The sequence below is a fragment of the Vicugna pacos genome, chromosome 3, assembly GCF_048564905.1.
Source record: "Vicugna pacos chromosome 3, VicPac4, whole genome shotgun sequence".
In the NCBI taxonomy this organism is placed as follows: domain Eukaryota; kingdom Metazoa; phylum Chordata; class Mammalia; order Artiodactyla; family Camelidae; genus Vicugna; species Vicugna pacos.
Genome location: NC_132989.1, coordinates 68,150,497 through 68,168,765, shown reverse-complemented (window position 1 = coordinate 68,168,765; position 18,269 = coordinate 68,150,497). Strand labels below are relative to the sequence as shown.

Below are 18,269 nucleotides of genomic sequence, written 5' to 3'. Positions count from 1 at the left end.
ACTGGGTATAAAGAGCCCGGCTACTTCGGCCGGGCAACTACGAGCTTCACAGGGGGAAACGCTCGCCTCGTCAGTCCGCATCCTTGTTAAGTACCGTCCGGACGCCACGAAGATGGTACCGACTGGGGGCAAAAAGGCCAAAAAGGTGAGTCTGCAGGGGACTCAACGGCACTCTCCATCCCGGCTGAGGCTCTGGGTTTCGACCTACCAGCCCACATATCAGCCTCCGAGAGCTCAGAGGCCCTTGGAGCCCGGCTGTGACCAGAGGACCCCTAGAACTTCTGCTGCAGGACCCCAAGGTGCCTCTGAGCTCCCACTCATGCCCCAGGTCCAGAGAGTCCCCTTACCAGAGCGCCCCCTGAAGCTGTGTGACCCCCGACTCCAGGGCGTCCCCAAAACTCCGGGACTCCCATCATTTTCTGAGTCCTGAACTCCAAGAGCACTCCCCCAAGATGCAGCTCCTAGACCCACAGATGCGACTTCCCTCCCGACGCGGTGGGACCCAGGGTCGCCCTGCGGTGTGGTGTGCCCAAGCTCCTCCGGGTCTGTGCCCGCGCCGCCGCGCGCGCCCCTTGGCGTCCCGCACGCGCCAAGGTTCCAACCGTTTCCGCACGCGCCTTGCCGGGTGCCCGGGGTCTCGGGGTCGCCTCCCTGCAGGGTTCTGGTTGCGCCCGCCAGCCCGCCCCGCCGCAGCCCTAAGACTCTGGCATTGGTTGTCCGATGGTAAGTTTTCACCCGCAGTTTGGTTTCCGAGATCACAGAAAAACGCACTGTGCAGGCCTCGAAAAGACAGTTTAAGAAAAAACAAACACAATGGCTGTAAGATATTAAGGGCTGTTAATACGTTTTAAAAACTAAAGTCCAGTAACAAGCCCACCCTCCCCTTAGGACAAGTGTTTCATTCCAGACATTGGGCCCTCGTCTAGTGGTGGGGGTCGGGGTAGGGGTGGAGGGTGGGGCGATGGAGGGGTTCACTGACAGTAGGACTACGGTTAGGAAGAAGGGAAGAGACGGATGGAGGGAGGAAATAATATGCTTGACCCTTGGGTGTCAAGCGCCCAGTCTCAGGCCTGGCGGACGGAGGCCCAGAGAATGGCAGGAAAGGAGCCCGGGCCAGGCCAACTGTGTCCCTGCGGCTATAAGGACCTGGAAGGCCGGTCCACCTCCCAAATTCATTGCCTTTAGAAATAGACTGCACCTGGTTTCTAAAGGGATTCCCGCGTGTCAGTTTAAAAAAGACCTCCATACAACAAAATATTAATTAAATTAAAATTTTTAAATGCTACGCATTCCATGGCCTTACGATGTTGAGAAGGCAATCAGTTACAAGCTGCTCAATTAGGTTGAGAATTTTGGCCAATCCATAGTCTACTAAAAGAATAGCTGATGTAGATTGGAAAGGATGATTCCTGTAGATATTTAAATTTTTTTATTTGGCTCCATTCACATAGTCATGGATTCTAATCCACTCCCCATACTCAAACTCAGAAAATGAAACATTTTTAAGAATTATTTTAGCAACAGGTGGACATAGGATGCGGGGGGGGGAGAAAGTTTCTTCAGTAACCTTGTTTCCATGCCTATGTCATTAATAAAATTTGGACAATAATATTCTGTACTTTTGAGTTTAAAATTAAAATGTGTTACAAAATGAATACATGTTCATTGTTAACAATTAGGAAAAAACACTAAGAATAATATCTGCTACATTTTGATGTATATGCTAGTTTACTGTCTAGGCAAATATGTGCTTTTTAAACAAAAAATGGTGTGATATTATACATGTTGCTTTGTAATACTTTTCCACAAATAATATCTTGATCATTTTTTCATAGCACATTCCACTTTTTAAAAAGCCACTTAGCTAGGAACAGAAAAGTCTGAAGTTCAGGTAATTTAAAACTGCAGTATAATCTAAGTGTTTTTCCAGATGTACTTGTTCAATAAATTAATGTACAGCATGGTAACTGAATCACCACTTACTACTCTGCCACCAAATATCAGATTCTTAGCTATGCTGTACATTAAAATGTTGTGGTACTAAAGTTTGAAAAAAACACACAAAAGTCCAATGAGAGTTGCTAAGTGACTGAACAAAATGTCATGAATTATTTCACCCAAGGGAAAGTGAGCAGCAAGTCATACCTCATCTACTTGACTGTTGTTCATGTTTTTTATCCAGCTGCACTGACCAGCAATATAGCTCTTTTTCTTGTCAATTAGGTCATAATAAATCAAAGTTGTAGTTTTAAGATGTGGCATTTTGACACATTGTAAGTAATCATGACAGTTATGTGGATTTCAAAATTACATGTGATCAACTCTATATTTTTGTAGTTATCATCTCATGGACTTCTATGCCTGAATGTTTTTCTACCTGGAAGGGCTATTCAGGAACATATATCATAAGCCTCCTATTCTGCTGCTTTAAAGTAAAAATGTCAGTTTTTTTTTTTCTCTGAGCACCAGCTGTCAAAATGGCATGGGGAGGAGCAGAAGGTGGTCAGGACTTAAGATGCAAAACCTATGAATGCCTCTTACAAATGTTGTAATCCTTGTTGTTATGTAAGCATTTGTTTTATCAATCATTATTGGCAATAAATGGAACAAACTGGGTAAGTACATTCCAAGTTATTACTGCACACAGTCTTTTCAGGGCTGTCCCACTCTCCCCACTCCCATTTAAAATCAACTCTAGACACCATTTAAGGATAAAAGAAATCAGGAGGCCCTATACACCAAATCGGGAGACCTTGTGTAAACTACCCAGAGACTCTGGGCCTTAATTCTTTATTTATAAATAGAAAGTGACCTAAACTGAATGTAGGGTACCTTTTCTTTTTAAATTCTATTCTTTGAAATTAAAAAATAAAAGGTTAATATGTATGTATAACTGAACCACTTTGCTATACACCTGAAACTAACACAACATTGTAAATCAACTACACTTCAACAAAAAAACATTTTTTAAATAAAATAAATGGTTACACTAGAAAATTACTTTCTAGTTCACAAAGCCCTTTAAAAATATTAAGTTCCAAATTTATCTATTAATACCAGGGTAATTATTGCATAGTACTGTGAAAGGAATAGGCATGGGGATTGGGCTGGAAATCAGTTTACAAACATTTAAATAAATTATTTACCTATCTCTTCACTGTTCTGGTCCTCTCTCATTTTTTTTTTCCTGAGAAAGGAGACAGAAGGTGACAGGCTGTGTCATGGCTGTGTATACTCATGACTCCCTGGACAGCATAACACAGCTGCTATTGTGGAAACTGAATTTTAACTCAAAAGACAGAAGTCTTTAAGTGACCTGACCTCTCTGTGGTAGCATCTTTTCTCTCTTCTGTCTTCACCAAGTATCTTTTGACTTTTCAGTCTCCAAAATGCCTTAATAGCGTTATATGCCACTTCAATTTCTCTATAAAATTTAATCCTCTTTAGTTTATTGATAGAATAAGAAGAAAAACTATCATTCATCATTTTCAGCATATGTGCTTTAAGCATTCACTTGAGGCTTTACAACAAAATCTTCTCTTTTTATTACATATATATATATACACACACACATGTTCAGATTCTTTTCCATTACAGCTCATTACAAGAAACTGAATATAGTTCCCTGTGCTACACAGTAGGTCCTTGCTGTTTATCTATTTCGTATATAGTAGTGTGTATCTGTTAATCCCAAACTCCTAATCTATCCTCCCACATCTTTCCCCCTGATAACCACAGTCTGTGTTTTATGTCTGTGAGTCTATTTCTGAAAGACTCCCACCCTTGACACATACACGGATTTTCTTTCTATGAGCATGTTTGTGGTTTGCCTTATCGATAGTCACGAACTTCGGTATAATATATATCTGTATTTTCTGAGAATTCTGAAGAAATCATATTTCTCAAGAATATGACAGCAAAAGTACTAAGTAGAAAACTGTATTAAATACTCAAGTAACTCGTTTTCTTCCCGCCTCGTCTGTAATTTTAGGGCATCTTAGAACGATTAAACTCCGGAGAGGTTGTGATCGGGGATGGAGGGTTTGTGTTTGCACTGGAGAAAAGGGGCTATGTGAAGGCAGGGCCCTGGACGCCAGAAGCTGTAGTGGAACACCCAGAAGCAGGTTGGTGCATAGCTCTATTCTAAGCTCTTGTAAAAGACCACTATGTTGACCCAAGTCTAGGATCATGCCGTCAAATACATACATTCATGCCACGGTTTCCAAATATTTATTATTGCTTGCTGGGCACTGCTAGGGATGTCAGTATAGATGCACATGTTGGGTGAGCACAGTGGCCCTCCTTGTTGCTGTCACCTATATCTACCTCTTGTTCCCCGCCCCTCACTCAAGGAGTCTAGAACCTGGCTCGCTGCTGCTTCTCTGCCCCTTCCTCCCTCCTTCACCTCTCAGTAGCTTCAACATCCATACACATGATCCATCCAGCACTCATCCTACTAGTGCCTTGATCTCCTCCTCATCTCCAACAAACTCCTCCATTCACACCTCAGCAACCCACGCCCAGACCTTGCCATCACCAGCAGCTGTCCACCTCCGAAGTCACTAGGTTGTGTGGCCTAGGGGAAGTTACTTAGTTTCTCTGGGACTCCATTTCCTCGTCTATAAAACTAAGGTAATATTGACATCTACCTCATAAAGCTGTTATGAGGACTAAATAAATTATATGTAAAGTGTTTAAAATAGTGCCTGGCATATGTTAAACACTACAAAGTATTAACTATTGTTATTATTAACGTGGCTGAGTTATTTCTTCTTTCGATAATATTCTTGGTTGTATTACTTAATTTCTGTTAGAGAAATACAGACATGTGTTCAAATCACACCATCTTTAAAATGTACTCAAAGTAAAAGAGCTGTAGTCACACTGTGAAGCCCAGCAAATGTACACAACTTTATGTCTCTGAACAAAAGGAGAGATAATACTGTGTTCTACCCTTAAAAATGAAATTAGTAGGCTTGGGAAGCTAAACCAACAATGGTTCTCAAGTTTTAGTTTCACCATTGGAGCTAATTAAAAATTATAGACTCTCAGGCTCCACTGACTGAGATTTGGTTTCATTAAGTTTGTGAGGGGGTCCAGGAATCTGCATATTATAATAATCGTCCTCAATTGATGGCAAGGGGAACCCCACTTTCAGATGCATTGCATTAAAGCGGTGGAAGGAATACAATAGAATAAATAAGACCTAAGAGCAAAGACTTCAAATATATCTATGGTTTGTTTCAAATATATCTATATTTGTATCAAATATATCTGCTTGCTGGGTTGAATTCAGAATAAAATATTTCTGGGGCCAACTTGACATTGACAATAATCTACCTTTACCCAAACTCTGCCATGGAGACAAGATACGACTTGTTTAACTGCCAGTTTCAATTTTGTTAGTCATATTTTCTTTTTTTTTTTTCCATTTTCTTTTTTAAAGCTATACATTAGAGGAGCTCAAGAGAAACTGCTCTGATACTGATTTTTCTTTGATATTTATTGATGCAGAAACAGCATGTTTGAACTCTTGGCCATCTGTGTCTCAAATATTTTAAACTTACTTAGATGTATTGAGCATTTGCTCTCATTTTTCTTCTGGGAGCTCCATGCTTTTCAAGAATTAATGAAAACTCCATGATGCTGAGTCATTAGATTTAATTCTTGCTGCTGCAGACTGAAATCCCATACATTCAACTCTACCAGTGCCTAGTTCAAACTCTGTCAACCACAGTGGACTACAGGATGCATCAGGAAAGACAAAGCTCCTGCCTGTAATGCATCTTCACAGAACCATCTCATAGGACCGCGGATGGATTTAGTCTTTTTCGGGGGTGAAAGGGGTTTTAAAACATTTATGCTCTAAAAGAGCAGTGGTCAGTTACATGCTATTTTTTGCAAATGAACTTGTTTCTGCAGGTGCTTTTCTGCAGAAAAACTAGCACTAATACAGACCCTAAAGTTTCCCTGCCAGCTGGATTGCACCCCAAAACTTGTTTGGAGGACTTGTGTCTGGACTTCATTTTTTAATGCTGAAAGCAGTGAAGAAGGGGGGAGGGGTCATGCTATAGGTCTACAATCCCTTGTCTAAGCCCTTTTGGGACCAAATGTGTCTTAGAATCCAGAATTTGAGGGAATTTTAGAAAGTTAATATATACATATGCTGTAAATTACATAACACACTCGTTAGGGTCTGAAGTGCTCCCTTACCATCCCCATCAAACACATTAATGCCTTTTTTTGCATCAAAATATATGACTACCCACACTAAATGGGGTTCAATTATAAATATCTCCACATTAGTTCAGATCATATTTTGTAACCAAATGATTGTCTTGCAAGTTTGTTATCCCACTGAAGAAATACTGTAAAATTTCACTTGATCTTTTAGAATTTACTGTGGAATTCCAAACACTTGCATTTCTCAAGTAACTGTACATGGGCAATATCTATAATATCTAACTATGCTCTGTACGTATATATCTGGGGTATGGACATACATACACAAATAACTTGGTACCACTTAGCTTCTATGATGCTAAAATAAAAATATAATGGAGAGTTTAAAGTCATAAAATAAGTATAATTAATTAGTATAGGTTTTGTCATTGTCATAGGGACGGGTCACAGCATATTACTGGTTAAAGGATGAAGACTCAGAGTTTTGTGATGAGAGGAAACCAAAAATAGAAATGGAAAGGATTGCCAGAAACACACCTGTGTCCTAATGATTTCCTAGCCTCTAATTTAGTTGCTCTCAGACCTTGGGATTTTATGGGCCTCTGAAATTTCATTTTTCTCTTCTTTTTTATTAAAGGGCCTCTGAAATTTCAAAATAAATTTTAGAGGTCCAGTATAGGACTGCTGATTTCTTGCTTTGCCCAATTACTTCTCTTGACAAAAACAAAACACCATCCAAGCCTCACTATCATCTTATAAAAGGAAAATTCTTCTGCTCTCTTACAATGGTGATTCCCAAGAAAACTGAAAATAAAAATCAGTAGAGGAATCCAAAAAAATTGCCCGTGCCCTACCCGAAACCAATTAAACTAGAATATATGTGGATTTGACACTAACATTCATAATTTTTTAAAAGCTTGCTGGATATTTAATGGTTTCCCAGGGTTTAGGGCCACTATTTCCGAGCAAAGGATAACTCTTTAAATTGAATACATTTGATTATATGGGAAAAAAAATTCCCACCGTATTTCCTTGAGCCAATGAAAGCTTTGCCACGTGGTATTCATCCGTGGACCTATGCTTGAGAACCTTGCTCCAACTCTTATTCCACTCTACCAGAATTATCTTTCGGAAACACTGAGCTAGTCACATTAATCAGTTCATTAAAAACTGTTGATGTTTCCCCAGCACCTATGGTCTAGAGTCTAGACTCCTTGGGATGCCGTACAAGGCCGTTTGTACTGTCTACCAGCCCATCTTTCCAACTGCATCTCCCCCAACTTCTCCAGCATGTCTTCGACTCCAGCTGCTCGGGCAGCTTGTCATTCCCCCAAAGCCAACCCTGTTCCTGCCTCCTCGTCTTTGCTCAGGCTGTTCCCTCTGTAGGGAATACTCTTCCCCACCTTCTCTGCCTGGCAAAAACACTGAGATGATTCCCTCTCTGTGGGACCTCCCTCTTCTTTCATCCAAAGTCCATGGCAGAGATAACCTCTTCCTGGCAAGAGAGCCTAGATCTACCTCTCACTGGCTCCCAGGGTGTGCAAATGCCAGGCAACCAGGAATATAAGCAGGTATTTTCATATTTTTTAATCCAAGAGCCTTCCGAAAACATTATGGGCTCTTCAACTGATAGCAGTTAATATCTTTCTTTCCTCATTCAATCTCTCAGTTCGCCAGCTTCATCGAGAGTTCCTCAGAGCTGGATCCAATGTCATGCAGACCTTCACCTTTTATGCCAGTGAAGACAAGCTGGAGAACAGGGGAAACTATGTTGCAGAGAAAATATCCGTGAGTAACATCGCACTAGCACGCTCAGGACAGGGTACCCACATGTCATCACCAAAGCTCTTATAGAGAAAATTGTTGAGCCTCTTTAGAGTTTTGTTTTAAACACCACAGAAATTAGGTATGTGTGAATAACATTCTTACGTTTTTAGCTGGAGTCCCCCAGATGAACAGAAAGGCATTTAAGGAAGTAGATCAAAGAAGTATTTCACTATTAATGATTCTCCCAGTCTCGACTAAGTTGCTGAGTGAGTACCCTTAGAAATTCTCAGAGCTTAGGTATTAAAAGATACCGGTTCCTTTTGTCAAGACTTTTGTCCTTTCACAGATCTTTGGGATAATGTAATGTCTTAGATACTATCATTAGATTTATTTTTCATCACTGTTATTGGTGGTGCTATTACTGCAGATTGCTCAACATGGTAAAGCATTGAACTAGTCCATCACTGTCATTTTCTGGAATCATATCACTCTCGTAACAGACAACTGAGATGTAGGAATCTGACTAGCAATTTTGCTTCAATTTCACATGAAAACTTAGATGTATCATATATTCACCCATTTTAGGGGCAGAAAGTCAATGAAGCTGCTTGTGACATTGCCCGGCAAGTAGCTGACGAGGGAGACACTTTGGTGGCCGGAGGCGTGAGCCAGTCACCTTCGTACCTTAGCTGCAAGAGCGAAACTGAAGTCAAAAAAGTCTTTCAGCAACAGTTAGAGGTCTTCATGAGGAAGAATGTGGACTTCTTGATTGCAGAGGTAAACAGATATGATCAAAGATGAGACAAGTTGAGGGGAGGGTATAGCTCAGTGGTAGAGCACATGTTTAGTATGCACGAGGTCCTGGGTTCAATCCCCGGTGCCTCCATTAAATAAATAAATAAATAAATAAACCTAATTACTTCCTCCCTTCCTCCCCAAAAAAGCAAAACAACAATAACAGCAACAAAAAAATTTTTTTAATGAAGTAAATGAGAAAAAAAAAAGATGAGACAAATGCACTTAGTATATTTTCTCTTCCTTTTGCTCATGAGGACCCTGTGAGATCAGGTGCCAGTCACGACCCATAATAGTGATATTTAGTTTTGAAATCTTTTTCCAATTTAGGGCTTCCACTAAATGTGATTGAATTAATCCAATATAGTATTCTTCAAACCTTTGGACTGCAGTTCATAGTAAGAAATGACCTGTTCTGTTTTGCTTAAAAAATGCTACTGGGTCACAACAGAGTTTGAAAAACACTCATCTATGGATAATTGAGTTAATGCCCAGTAGGATAAGTTTTCAGATTATCCGGGGAAAAACAAGATTAAAAGTCCCTTGACTTGAACTTATTTCAGTATTTTGAACACGTTGAAGAGGCTGTATGGGCGGTTGAAGCCTTGAAAGCATCTGGGAAGCCAGTGGCAGCGACCATGTGCATCGGCCCAGAGGGAGATTTGCACGGTGTGACCCCTGGCATGTGTGCGGTGCGCCTCGTAAAAGCAGGTGATGATGGATTTTGATTGGTTTGCAATTAGTGAGTCTTTTAAAAGGACATACAAATTCAGGTCCATCTATGAATCACTGTATACTACTTTTGTCACAGGAAAACCACTCATTTGCTTTTTTAGGAATATTGATATCGTTATTGAGTCCCAAAGTGAAAAATGTTAAAAAAAAAATGCACACACACACACACACACACACACATACCAGTCTTTTCAAAGGGGCAACTAGACCTATGCTGAAGGTTTAACACCTAGAAATGAGAAGAATTTTGGTACACCAAAAGGAGCATTAGGAAAAATTTTATTTTATTTTAACCTTATCTCAAGTCAAGGTCTTTCAACATTAATAACTTTGAAGTCAGTTACTCTCTTTGCCAAAGTGTTCCCATTCTCATAAATTACTGGTCTGCTTTACTTTTTGTAATCGGTATAATAAATCAAAAAATCCTTTGATATGAAATACTGACCACCTAATTGATCTTTTTATGTGATTTCCATTCCTAATACTGGGTTTCATTTCAATTAGGGAAAATTCACAGACTGTTTTCAAAGATGCCTTATTTTAAAATTGAGGAATAATAGCTCAGTGTCCGTGGAAGAGTCTGACTGACTCTCTGGAGTAGAGAGATTTGGATTGGCTAGTTGTTTAATTTCTGATCTGGATCCAGCTCTTGATGTGATTCACGAAAGTCACTTCCTACTCATCATTAACAATTATTAGAGTTAGAAACAAAATTGTGGAATCCTAATTTTTTATTGCAGATATTAAAAAATGAGGGGAGAAGCCAAGCTAATGTGTTCAGAAAGATCAGGAGGCCCTCATCACCCCAGTTAATTGCAGGGATTCCTGGCCTGCATCCAATCCTTCCCCTGCCAGTCTGTTCACAGGAAGTGGCCACTCAGCTTGATATCACTGTGCCCTGTTTATTATATCCTTCACAGAACTTCCTGGTTATCATATTTATGTCTTCAATGCCTGGCTCTCTCCCTAGACTATAAGATCCCAGAGGGCAGAGACTATGTCTGCTTGGCTGAGCACTGAGTACCCTGTGCCTAGCATGGCACCTGGCACAGAACAGGTCCTTTATCAATATCCATTTAATAAATCCAGTCCATCTTCCACTGTTAGCTCACCCTCCATGTACCCTTACATAGTCATCCCTACCCTCTCAGCAACAGGACACTTTCTATTTATACCACACACTTGGAGTATCCTCAGATGACATTTTTCTCATTTGTGAGAATGCTGACAGAGTTCTGCAATTACACACAGTTAGAAAATGCTGGGTTAAACCAAGTTAAGCAGATCTCTTTACTGCAGAACTTCTCAGAGCTTTTGATGTGTTCATGTATACTGGCAGTCTCTAGGAAGGGTATAGTAAATAGCTACTGCCTAACGTAATTGATCATAGAACCTCATTTTCATAGCGCAAACCTTGGGAAGCCCTGTGCTAAGTTATAAAATCCTCGGTGTCCTATATTTACATTTCTCCATCACCCCTACCACGGACTATCTAATAGAATCCAGTAAATAACCAATAGATTAATTCATTCGTGTAACAAAGTCAAGCAAGGAAAGAGAAATCCTGGCAGCAGACTATCTAAAACAAGGTAGTCATGATCCAAGTGACTGTATTCAGTAAGTTGTTGAATATATATCAGTCTGGAACCTAAGGGAAAGGTCAGGGTTAAAGAGAGAAACGTGGGAGAGTTCTGGAATAGAAGATATTGAAAGCCCTGGGGCTGAAAGGAATTGGAGATGCAGAAGAGAAGATGGCTCAGTGGGATCCTGGGACCCAGCAGGATTGAAAGGTTCAGCCTTGAGGAGGGATCAGTACAGAACTCTCAAAAAAAAAAAAAAAAGCAGCTGAGAAAGTAGAAGCAACACCCAGAGAGTGTGGGAAGTTCTCAGAAGCCAAGGGAAGGAGAATACTGATGAAGGAGAGAGTGCCACTAGGTTGAATGTTGCTGAGACGTTGAGTAAGATGAGAACGGAGAAGCGACTTGGACTTGGCAAGACTGAGACCATCGGAGCCCTTAGCAAAAGCTGATTCAGAGGAACGATGGGGAATGAGGCCTGATGGGAACAAGAATGAAGAGCCAACTGCAGACCCAGCCCAGTGAAGACCACTGAGACACCTGCCAGTGAACACTGGATGCCACAGCTTCCAGCATCAGCCCTGCTGCTCCTATAATCTGGACGTTGGCCTCACTCTCTGTAGCCAGAATCTTTCCTTTCCTTGTTCTTGGTATATCTATATCCAACATACAAAATTCTAGGCCATGAGTTCATCCAAAAAGTCCTTTTTGGAGATGGAAGCAACCCAAGTATCCAACTAATGAATGGATAAACAAAATGTGGTATAAACATACAGTGGGATATTATTTGGTCATAAAAGGGAATGAAATTCTGACACATGCTACAACAGGGTTGAACCTTGAAAATGTTATACTAAGTGAATGAAGTCAGTCACAAAAGGACACATATTGTATGATCTCACTTATATGAAAGTTTCAGAAAAACTTTTTTCTAAATTACATTGTGCTGTTATGCCCAAGAAACTTAATGATATTACTAAATTGACCTGATGAAAGGGAACATTGATTTATTTCTCAGGTGAGTGGTACAGTAACCACATGTGCAATGGAGCAGCTGGCAGTTTTGAAAAATTATCATGTTATGCAATACAGTGTCAAAGAGGGAAAAAATGATTACTAAAATTTGAAGTTTAAAAAAACCCTCTAATCATGATTTTTTTCCAAAAAAAATGGACAGCGAAGTGTGCATAAATGACACTTCAATTATATCAGACTCTTCAAAGCACTTTTCACAGAAAGCACATGCTGCCTGTTAGTAATCATTCTTGCCCAAGGGTAGGGTAAGTTCGCAGGGACCAACTGCTATACTTCCAAAGTCACCACGCCAGTAAATGCTGCCTGACTGAGAGGAGAGTAGGGCCCACCGGTACCTGGCTCAATCCCTAAAGCTCAGATGTTCTTCCCACTTGCAGGCGCTTCTATCGTTGGTGTGAACTGCCATTTTGACCCCACCATCAGTTTACAAACAGTGAAGCTCATGAAAGAAGGCTTGGAGGCTGCCGGACTGAAAGCCCACCTGATGAGTCAGCCCTTGGCCTTCCACACCCCCGACTGCGGCAAACAGGGATTTATTGATCTGCCAGAATTCCCCTTTGGTAAGACACAGACCTCAGTGTCTTTATGTTTGACAAATTCCAAATACATCTCTAGCCATAGAGCTTTGTCATGGTAAAGTAATGGCTTCGTATCTCATATCTTGCCCCCAGCTTCTCTCCTTGCAGCTAAAAACTTTTATTTATTTTGTTATTTTCTCCCTTAATTTCTTTGGTTTCTTTTGTGGTGGGGGGGGTGATTAGGTTTAATTAATTATTTTTCTTTAAAGGAAGTACTGGGGTTTGAACCCAGAACATGCACCCACTCTACTGCTGAGCTATACCCTCCCCCTGCCTAAAAATTTTTAAATTAGACATTAGGAAAAGACATGACCAGCAACCAAAAAAAGACCTCTGAACTTAAATGTAAAATCAAAAGTAAATCAACTCCTCAAAAGGCAACCGATGGGTCACACTTCTACAGTGGTACCTAGGATGTCCTCCTGGATGAGATAAGTGAAGATTTTGGTTCTGGTTCCAGCTCTTTTGCTAAATTGCATAACCTCAGCAAAATTCCTTCATTTGTCTAGATCTTAATTTTCTCATTAGAAAATATATTATCAAAAAATAACAAGGTTGGACCAGGTTATCTCCAAGATACTTTTCTTCTATTTTGAATGTTGCTCAGATATTCTAGCAATATCTGAGTTTGAGGGGCAGAGGGAAGTTGCCATCAGAGGGTTACTATGTAACAGACTGGAATGAAGAGCCCAAGCAGGTGAAGTGAGGAAATACTTGCAGTCTGGGAAGAGGGACAAAGCATGTGTGGGAAGTGGGGGTGAGTCTCTCTGGAGAATTAAGCCACAGGTGAGCAGGGCCAGAGCCTGATCAGCCTCCAATTTCATTCTAAGGTTCTTAAACCATCTTCTAGAGGGACTCTTGGAGAAGTAAGCTATTGTAAAGAAACTGGTCTAGAAGAACCTTGGGAGAAGGATGGCAAGGCATTGTGGTATTTATTGCTCAAGGACAAATTACTGCAAACTTAGTTGCTTTAAACTATAAACACTTATTACATCTCATAGTTGCTGTGGATCGTGAATTTGGGAGCCACTTAGCTGGGTGGTTTTTGCTCAGAGTCTCTTAATAGGTTGCAGTCCAGACCTTGGCCAGGGTTACAGTCACCTGAAGGCCTGATGGGAGCTGGGAGGTCTACTTCCAAGCTCCCTTAGATGGCTGCTGGGAGTCAGTGTCAGTTTTTTGCTGCCTGTTGGCTGGAGGCCTCAGCCCCTCGGCTCATGGGCCTTTCCACTGTGATACTTGAGCTTTCTCACAACACAGCAGCTGGCTTCCCCCGGGGTGAGTGTTCCAGGAGAGAACAAGGCAGAAACCACAATGTCTCTTATCACCTAGCCTCAGAAGTCCCATATCATCCCCTTCTGCCATCTTCTGGTCTCACAGACCAACCTGATGTAATACGGGAGGGTCTGTACAAGGGTGAGAACATCAGAGAGCAGAGGTCACTGCAAACCATCTTGAAGGCTGGCTATCACGGCATGTAAACTGGAGATGTAAACGCGAAGTAGCTAATAGTTTTTAAGAGTTGAGAACTGAAATATTGATAACTTATTTAATTCATTGAAAATTACCAACTTATTATAGCTGTTCATTTTAAGTCCTTATTTTTTTCTTAATTTAAGCATAATGTCATTTATTACAGGACTGGAGCCCAGAGTTGCAACCAGATGGGATATTCAAAAATACGCCAGAGAGGCCTACAACCTGGGGGTCAGGTACATAGGCGGGTGCTGCGGATTTGAGCCCTACCACATCAGAGCGATTGCAGAGGAACTGGCCCCAGAAAGGGGATTTTTGCCACCAGCTTCAGAAAAACATGGCAGCTGGGGAAGTGGTTTGGACATGCACACCAAACCCTGGATTAGAGCCAGGTAATAACCTTCAATTACATGTGCCCAACCAAACCCATTTAGATTATGAATTCATCCAAGTGAGGTCATTACAAAGAATGTAGCCGATTTGCTGTGTAATGATAAAGAATCAGTTATCCTCTTTAAATTCTCCCACAGAGATGTTTATAGCATAGCTTTATAGAGTGATTTCTGGAGAAGTCTTTAAGAATACAGAATGTAAATAACGTAAGTTGCGATAAAATGTAATTTCACACTCTAGGAAAGCAGCAGCCATGCAGTGGCCACTGACACTTGTTTCGTTGTTAAGATTGAAGTATAGCAAGTATCACTTGCCTGTCCTGTGCCAGGCACAATTCTTGGAGCTGGGAAAACAGTGGTGAGTAAGATAGGAAAGGTCTGTGCTCTCAGAGCTTACATTCCAGTGGGGAAGATGAACAATAAACAAACAGATTTTTCACAGCAGGCGATGTGCAGGGCGCTAGGAATACAGAAGCGGAAGGCTGTGGTCCCTGGCTCGGAGAACCTCAGTCTACTGGGGAAAATGGAGGAGAAAGCAACGGATTGCACTGTAGTTAACTGCCTGAGCAGAGGCGTGGGCACAAAAGTAACAATGAAAAGAAGAGAATAACTCTCTCTGCCGAAGAGATATTTTTAGAAGAAGGGACGTTTTGGCTGGACTTTGAAGCGCTAAATTGGCTCCTGCGAGATCCAGAAGGTGGGGATGGGGGGATGTACCCCAAGCAGAGGGAGCCGTTCTGCTCTGTTCAGCCAACATTAATGGAGCACAACTATGTGAGACACTGTTGTGCACGGTGAGGTAGCAAGCTGGGCAAGGCACAGGCCTGTCGGCGAGGAGGTGACAGTCTGGCAGGCAGCGATAAACAGCTAAGTTCAAACTGGTCGCCTAAGAGAAGGATGAAGGTACATGTAGGTGCTGTGGGGTCTGCGCGAACGGCCCACGGGGGCTGAAGGCAGGGGTGCTGGTGCAGCATCTTTCAGAGTGCTGACGCCTGAGCTGAATTTTAAAGGACGAATTGCATTGCCAGACAAGGGAACAGCCTAGAGGGAAGCACTGAGAGGTGGAAAGAGAACAGCTGCTGAGAAACTAGGAGCTTGAGAATATCGGATTCTGAAAAATGAAAGGAGGTAGAGGCAGGACCCACAGGGTGAGGTGCGGAAGTAATTCCGGACTTTGGGACCATCTGCAGGCGTGGGCTCAGCTGGGTCCAGAGGCAGAGTGTGGGAAAGTGAGGCTGGGGAGGCAGGGTTAGCTGGATAGAAAATGCCCCTGTTCCAAAGCCTTAGCTTTTGAACCCATGGGGTTATTAAAATAAGAAATTCGAAGTAATTTTAGACCTACAGATTCTGGGAAAACCAAAAAAAAAAAAAAAAAGGATAACTGTGTTTGGGTGGACACACTCTCAAGAGTCCAGAGATGGCTCATGGCAGTGTCCTAGCTCACAGAAATAGACACTTAGGGAGAAATCTACCGCTGTGTGTTTTGTTCACCCAGGGCCAGGAAAGAATACTGGGAGAATCTTCGGATAGCCTCAGGCCGGCCATACAGCCCTTCAATGTCAAAGCCAGATGCCTGGGGAGTGACCCGAGGAACAGCTGAGCTGATGCAGCAAAAAGAAGCCACAACAGAGCAGCAGCTGAGAGAGCTCCTTGAAAAACAGAAATTCAAATCTGCCCAGTAGCCTCAGCAGAACCCATTTTTAGTGACTTCCTCTATTTTCAGGCCGGAGTTCCAAAAATAAGGAGAGGATGGTTTCAAGGCAATGCTTATCTGAATGCCAGCCTACACATTAAAACTGATACTAGCTGAACAAAACAATTACAAACAGCAAGCAACCGTTTTTAAAAGTATATATTTAGAACTTGGGAGCAAAAAAGTAAGAAGCGAATCTTAAACAGGTTGACTAAACATCCACCGTGAATACGGTATTAAGGAATTCACCGTACCCATGGAAAAGTAATCTGGACGTTAACTCCACTTCAAGAAGTTTGCAGGCTAGTAAGGAGGAGGAGATGTGAGCTGCCATAAATGGTTCAGCAACCAGACAGGGACAAAGTGATACAGGAAAGTGACTTCCAAGGTCTTTTGAACAAGACCCTTCATAAGAAACACAACTTATATAATAACCTAGTAAAGCATATATCCTCCAACCACTGAAATAAAATGTGTATTTTCTATCCCATTCCTTTCTGCCCTATTTCATTAATAAAATATGCTGGTTGAGTCCCATCAAATTGATTTTATGACCCATTAATGGGTTATTTTGACACACAGATTGGAAAACAGTGCTATGGGACACTTCAGATATGGGAACTTCGCTATTCCTTTTAAGTTTCTTCCTAGGAAATCAGGCCCTGATCAGTAAGCACCCGAAATTCAGAGTCCTGCCGTAAGAGTTCCAGAGCTCTTCCCTCGCTTTCATGACACTCCTGCCACAAAGAGGCATTCAGATCAATGGGGAGGAGTGAGAAGGAATTGGTACCCTGTCTCTCCTTCCTGTCCTAGGCTAGATCCACCTAAAAGCCTCCAGTCAGTAAGGATGGGGAGTACTGGGGCTTGTGTCAACTTTGGTAGCTTTAAGGAAAAGTATAATAAGAAAAAGAGATTCTCCAGACTCTACCCAGGGCTCCTAGATTGAGAACTATATTTTTACCTAGTAGTATCTACTCTGAAAGCTCAAGCCTGAAGATGCAAGACCATTAGGATAAACATGGCTGTTCTTAATGTATTCTGAAAGAGTTTATGCTTCTTTCTAAACATTCTTGGATTGGTGTAGCTGTTTTGAAATAATTTCTTCAGCTATTAAAAAAAGAGCAATGTGATTATCTTGGTTATATTTGATTCTGATTTCTGTTCTATAATTTGCTAAGTCCTAAGTGAAATTTCTATACCTCAGTTTCTATTTTTAAAAAGTAAGACTACCTTTTTGCTTCACAAGTATGCTAGAGTTTTAAAGGAAAACGCAGCAGTATTTAAAGGGAAAGGAAACTTCCAGAATTTTTTTACTAAGAGAATTAGAAATCCAACTCTTATCCTCCAATGCACAGAAATAGAACCAAAGCAGCACAACATTCAGAGCTTGCATATGGCTGAGGTGAAACAAGAGGAGAGTGAATATTACTTTTTTTTTTAAAAAATGAAGTTGCTATCTACTATTTCTTACAAATCAGGTTCAATATTTAATATTTTCATACATAGATGACAGAAACTTTTATTTGACCTACTGTTCTATTACTGTGTAAAATACATGCTCTTCTAATATTCTTTTCAGAACTTTATTGCCACACAAAATGTTGTAATCTCTAATTATTCTTACATCCTTTGATTTAAAAAAGACTTCCCTCAAAAAGAAATACATTGAAGATACGCAGGAATGGAAATCTATGTCAACACTGCCTCCTAGTGGCATATTTCATATTTTGGAAAAAAAATTTATATTCATTCCATTAAGTGCATTCATTTTATTTCCAGAAATCTTGTTCACTCAAAGGGAAGGCCCCTTAAATACCTATGAGTTTCTTTATGTTAAATTTCTCACATGTAAAGATATTTTTATGGGTCAGAGCCTAAGGGACCATAGAGATCAAGTCTAAACTCTTCCTTTTAAGGATAAGAGTCCTAAGGCAGGGTGCCAAGTCAGGCGGACTTCTTGCTAGTGCAAGGCTGCCAAGAAAGATGGCTTTAGTTTGGATTCTTGGTAGAAAGAGAGTTGGAACCAGGACAGACAGTTCAA

General features: G+C 41.1%; 1 protein-coding gene across 2 annotated transcripts; it reads left to right on the top strand.

Annotated features, from left to right (window-relative positions):
- Nucleotides 1-10: 10 nt before the first annotated feature.
- On the top strand, nt 11-17,358 carry BHMT (betaine--homocysteine S-methyltransferase). 2 transcript variants are annotated; one of them, XM_006197601.4, is made up of 8 exons: nt 11-145; nt 3,992-4,124; nt 7,853-7,971; nt 8,536-8,727; nt 9,309-9,456; nt 12,470-12,652; nt 14,307-14,535; nt 16,031-17,358. In XM_006197601.4, exons 1-8 carry the CDS (start codon nt 113-115, stop codon nt 16,215-16,217), a joined length of 1,224 nt encoding a protein of 407 aa, XP_006197663.1. In that variant the 5' UTR covers nt 11-112; the 3' UTR covers nt 16,218-17,358. The 2 variants fall into 2 exon arrangements, with proteins under 2 accessions (XP_006197663.1, XP_072814557.1); XM_072958456.1 differs by lacking the exon at nt 11-145 and adding an exon at nt 629-723.
- Nucleotides 17,359-18,269: the final 911 nt, after the last annotated feature.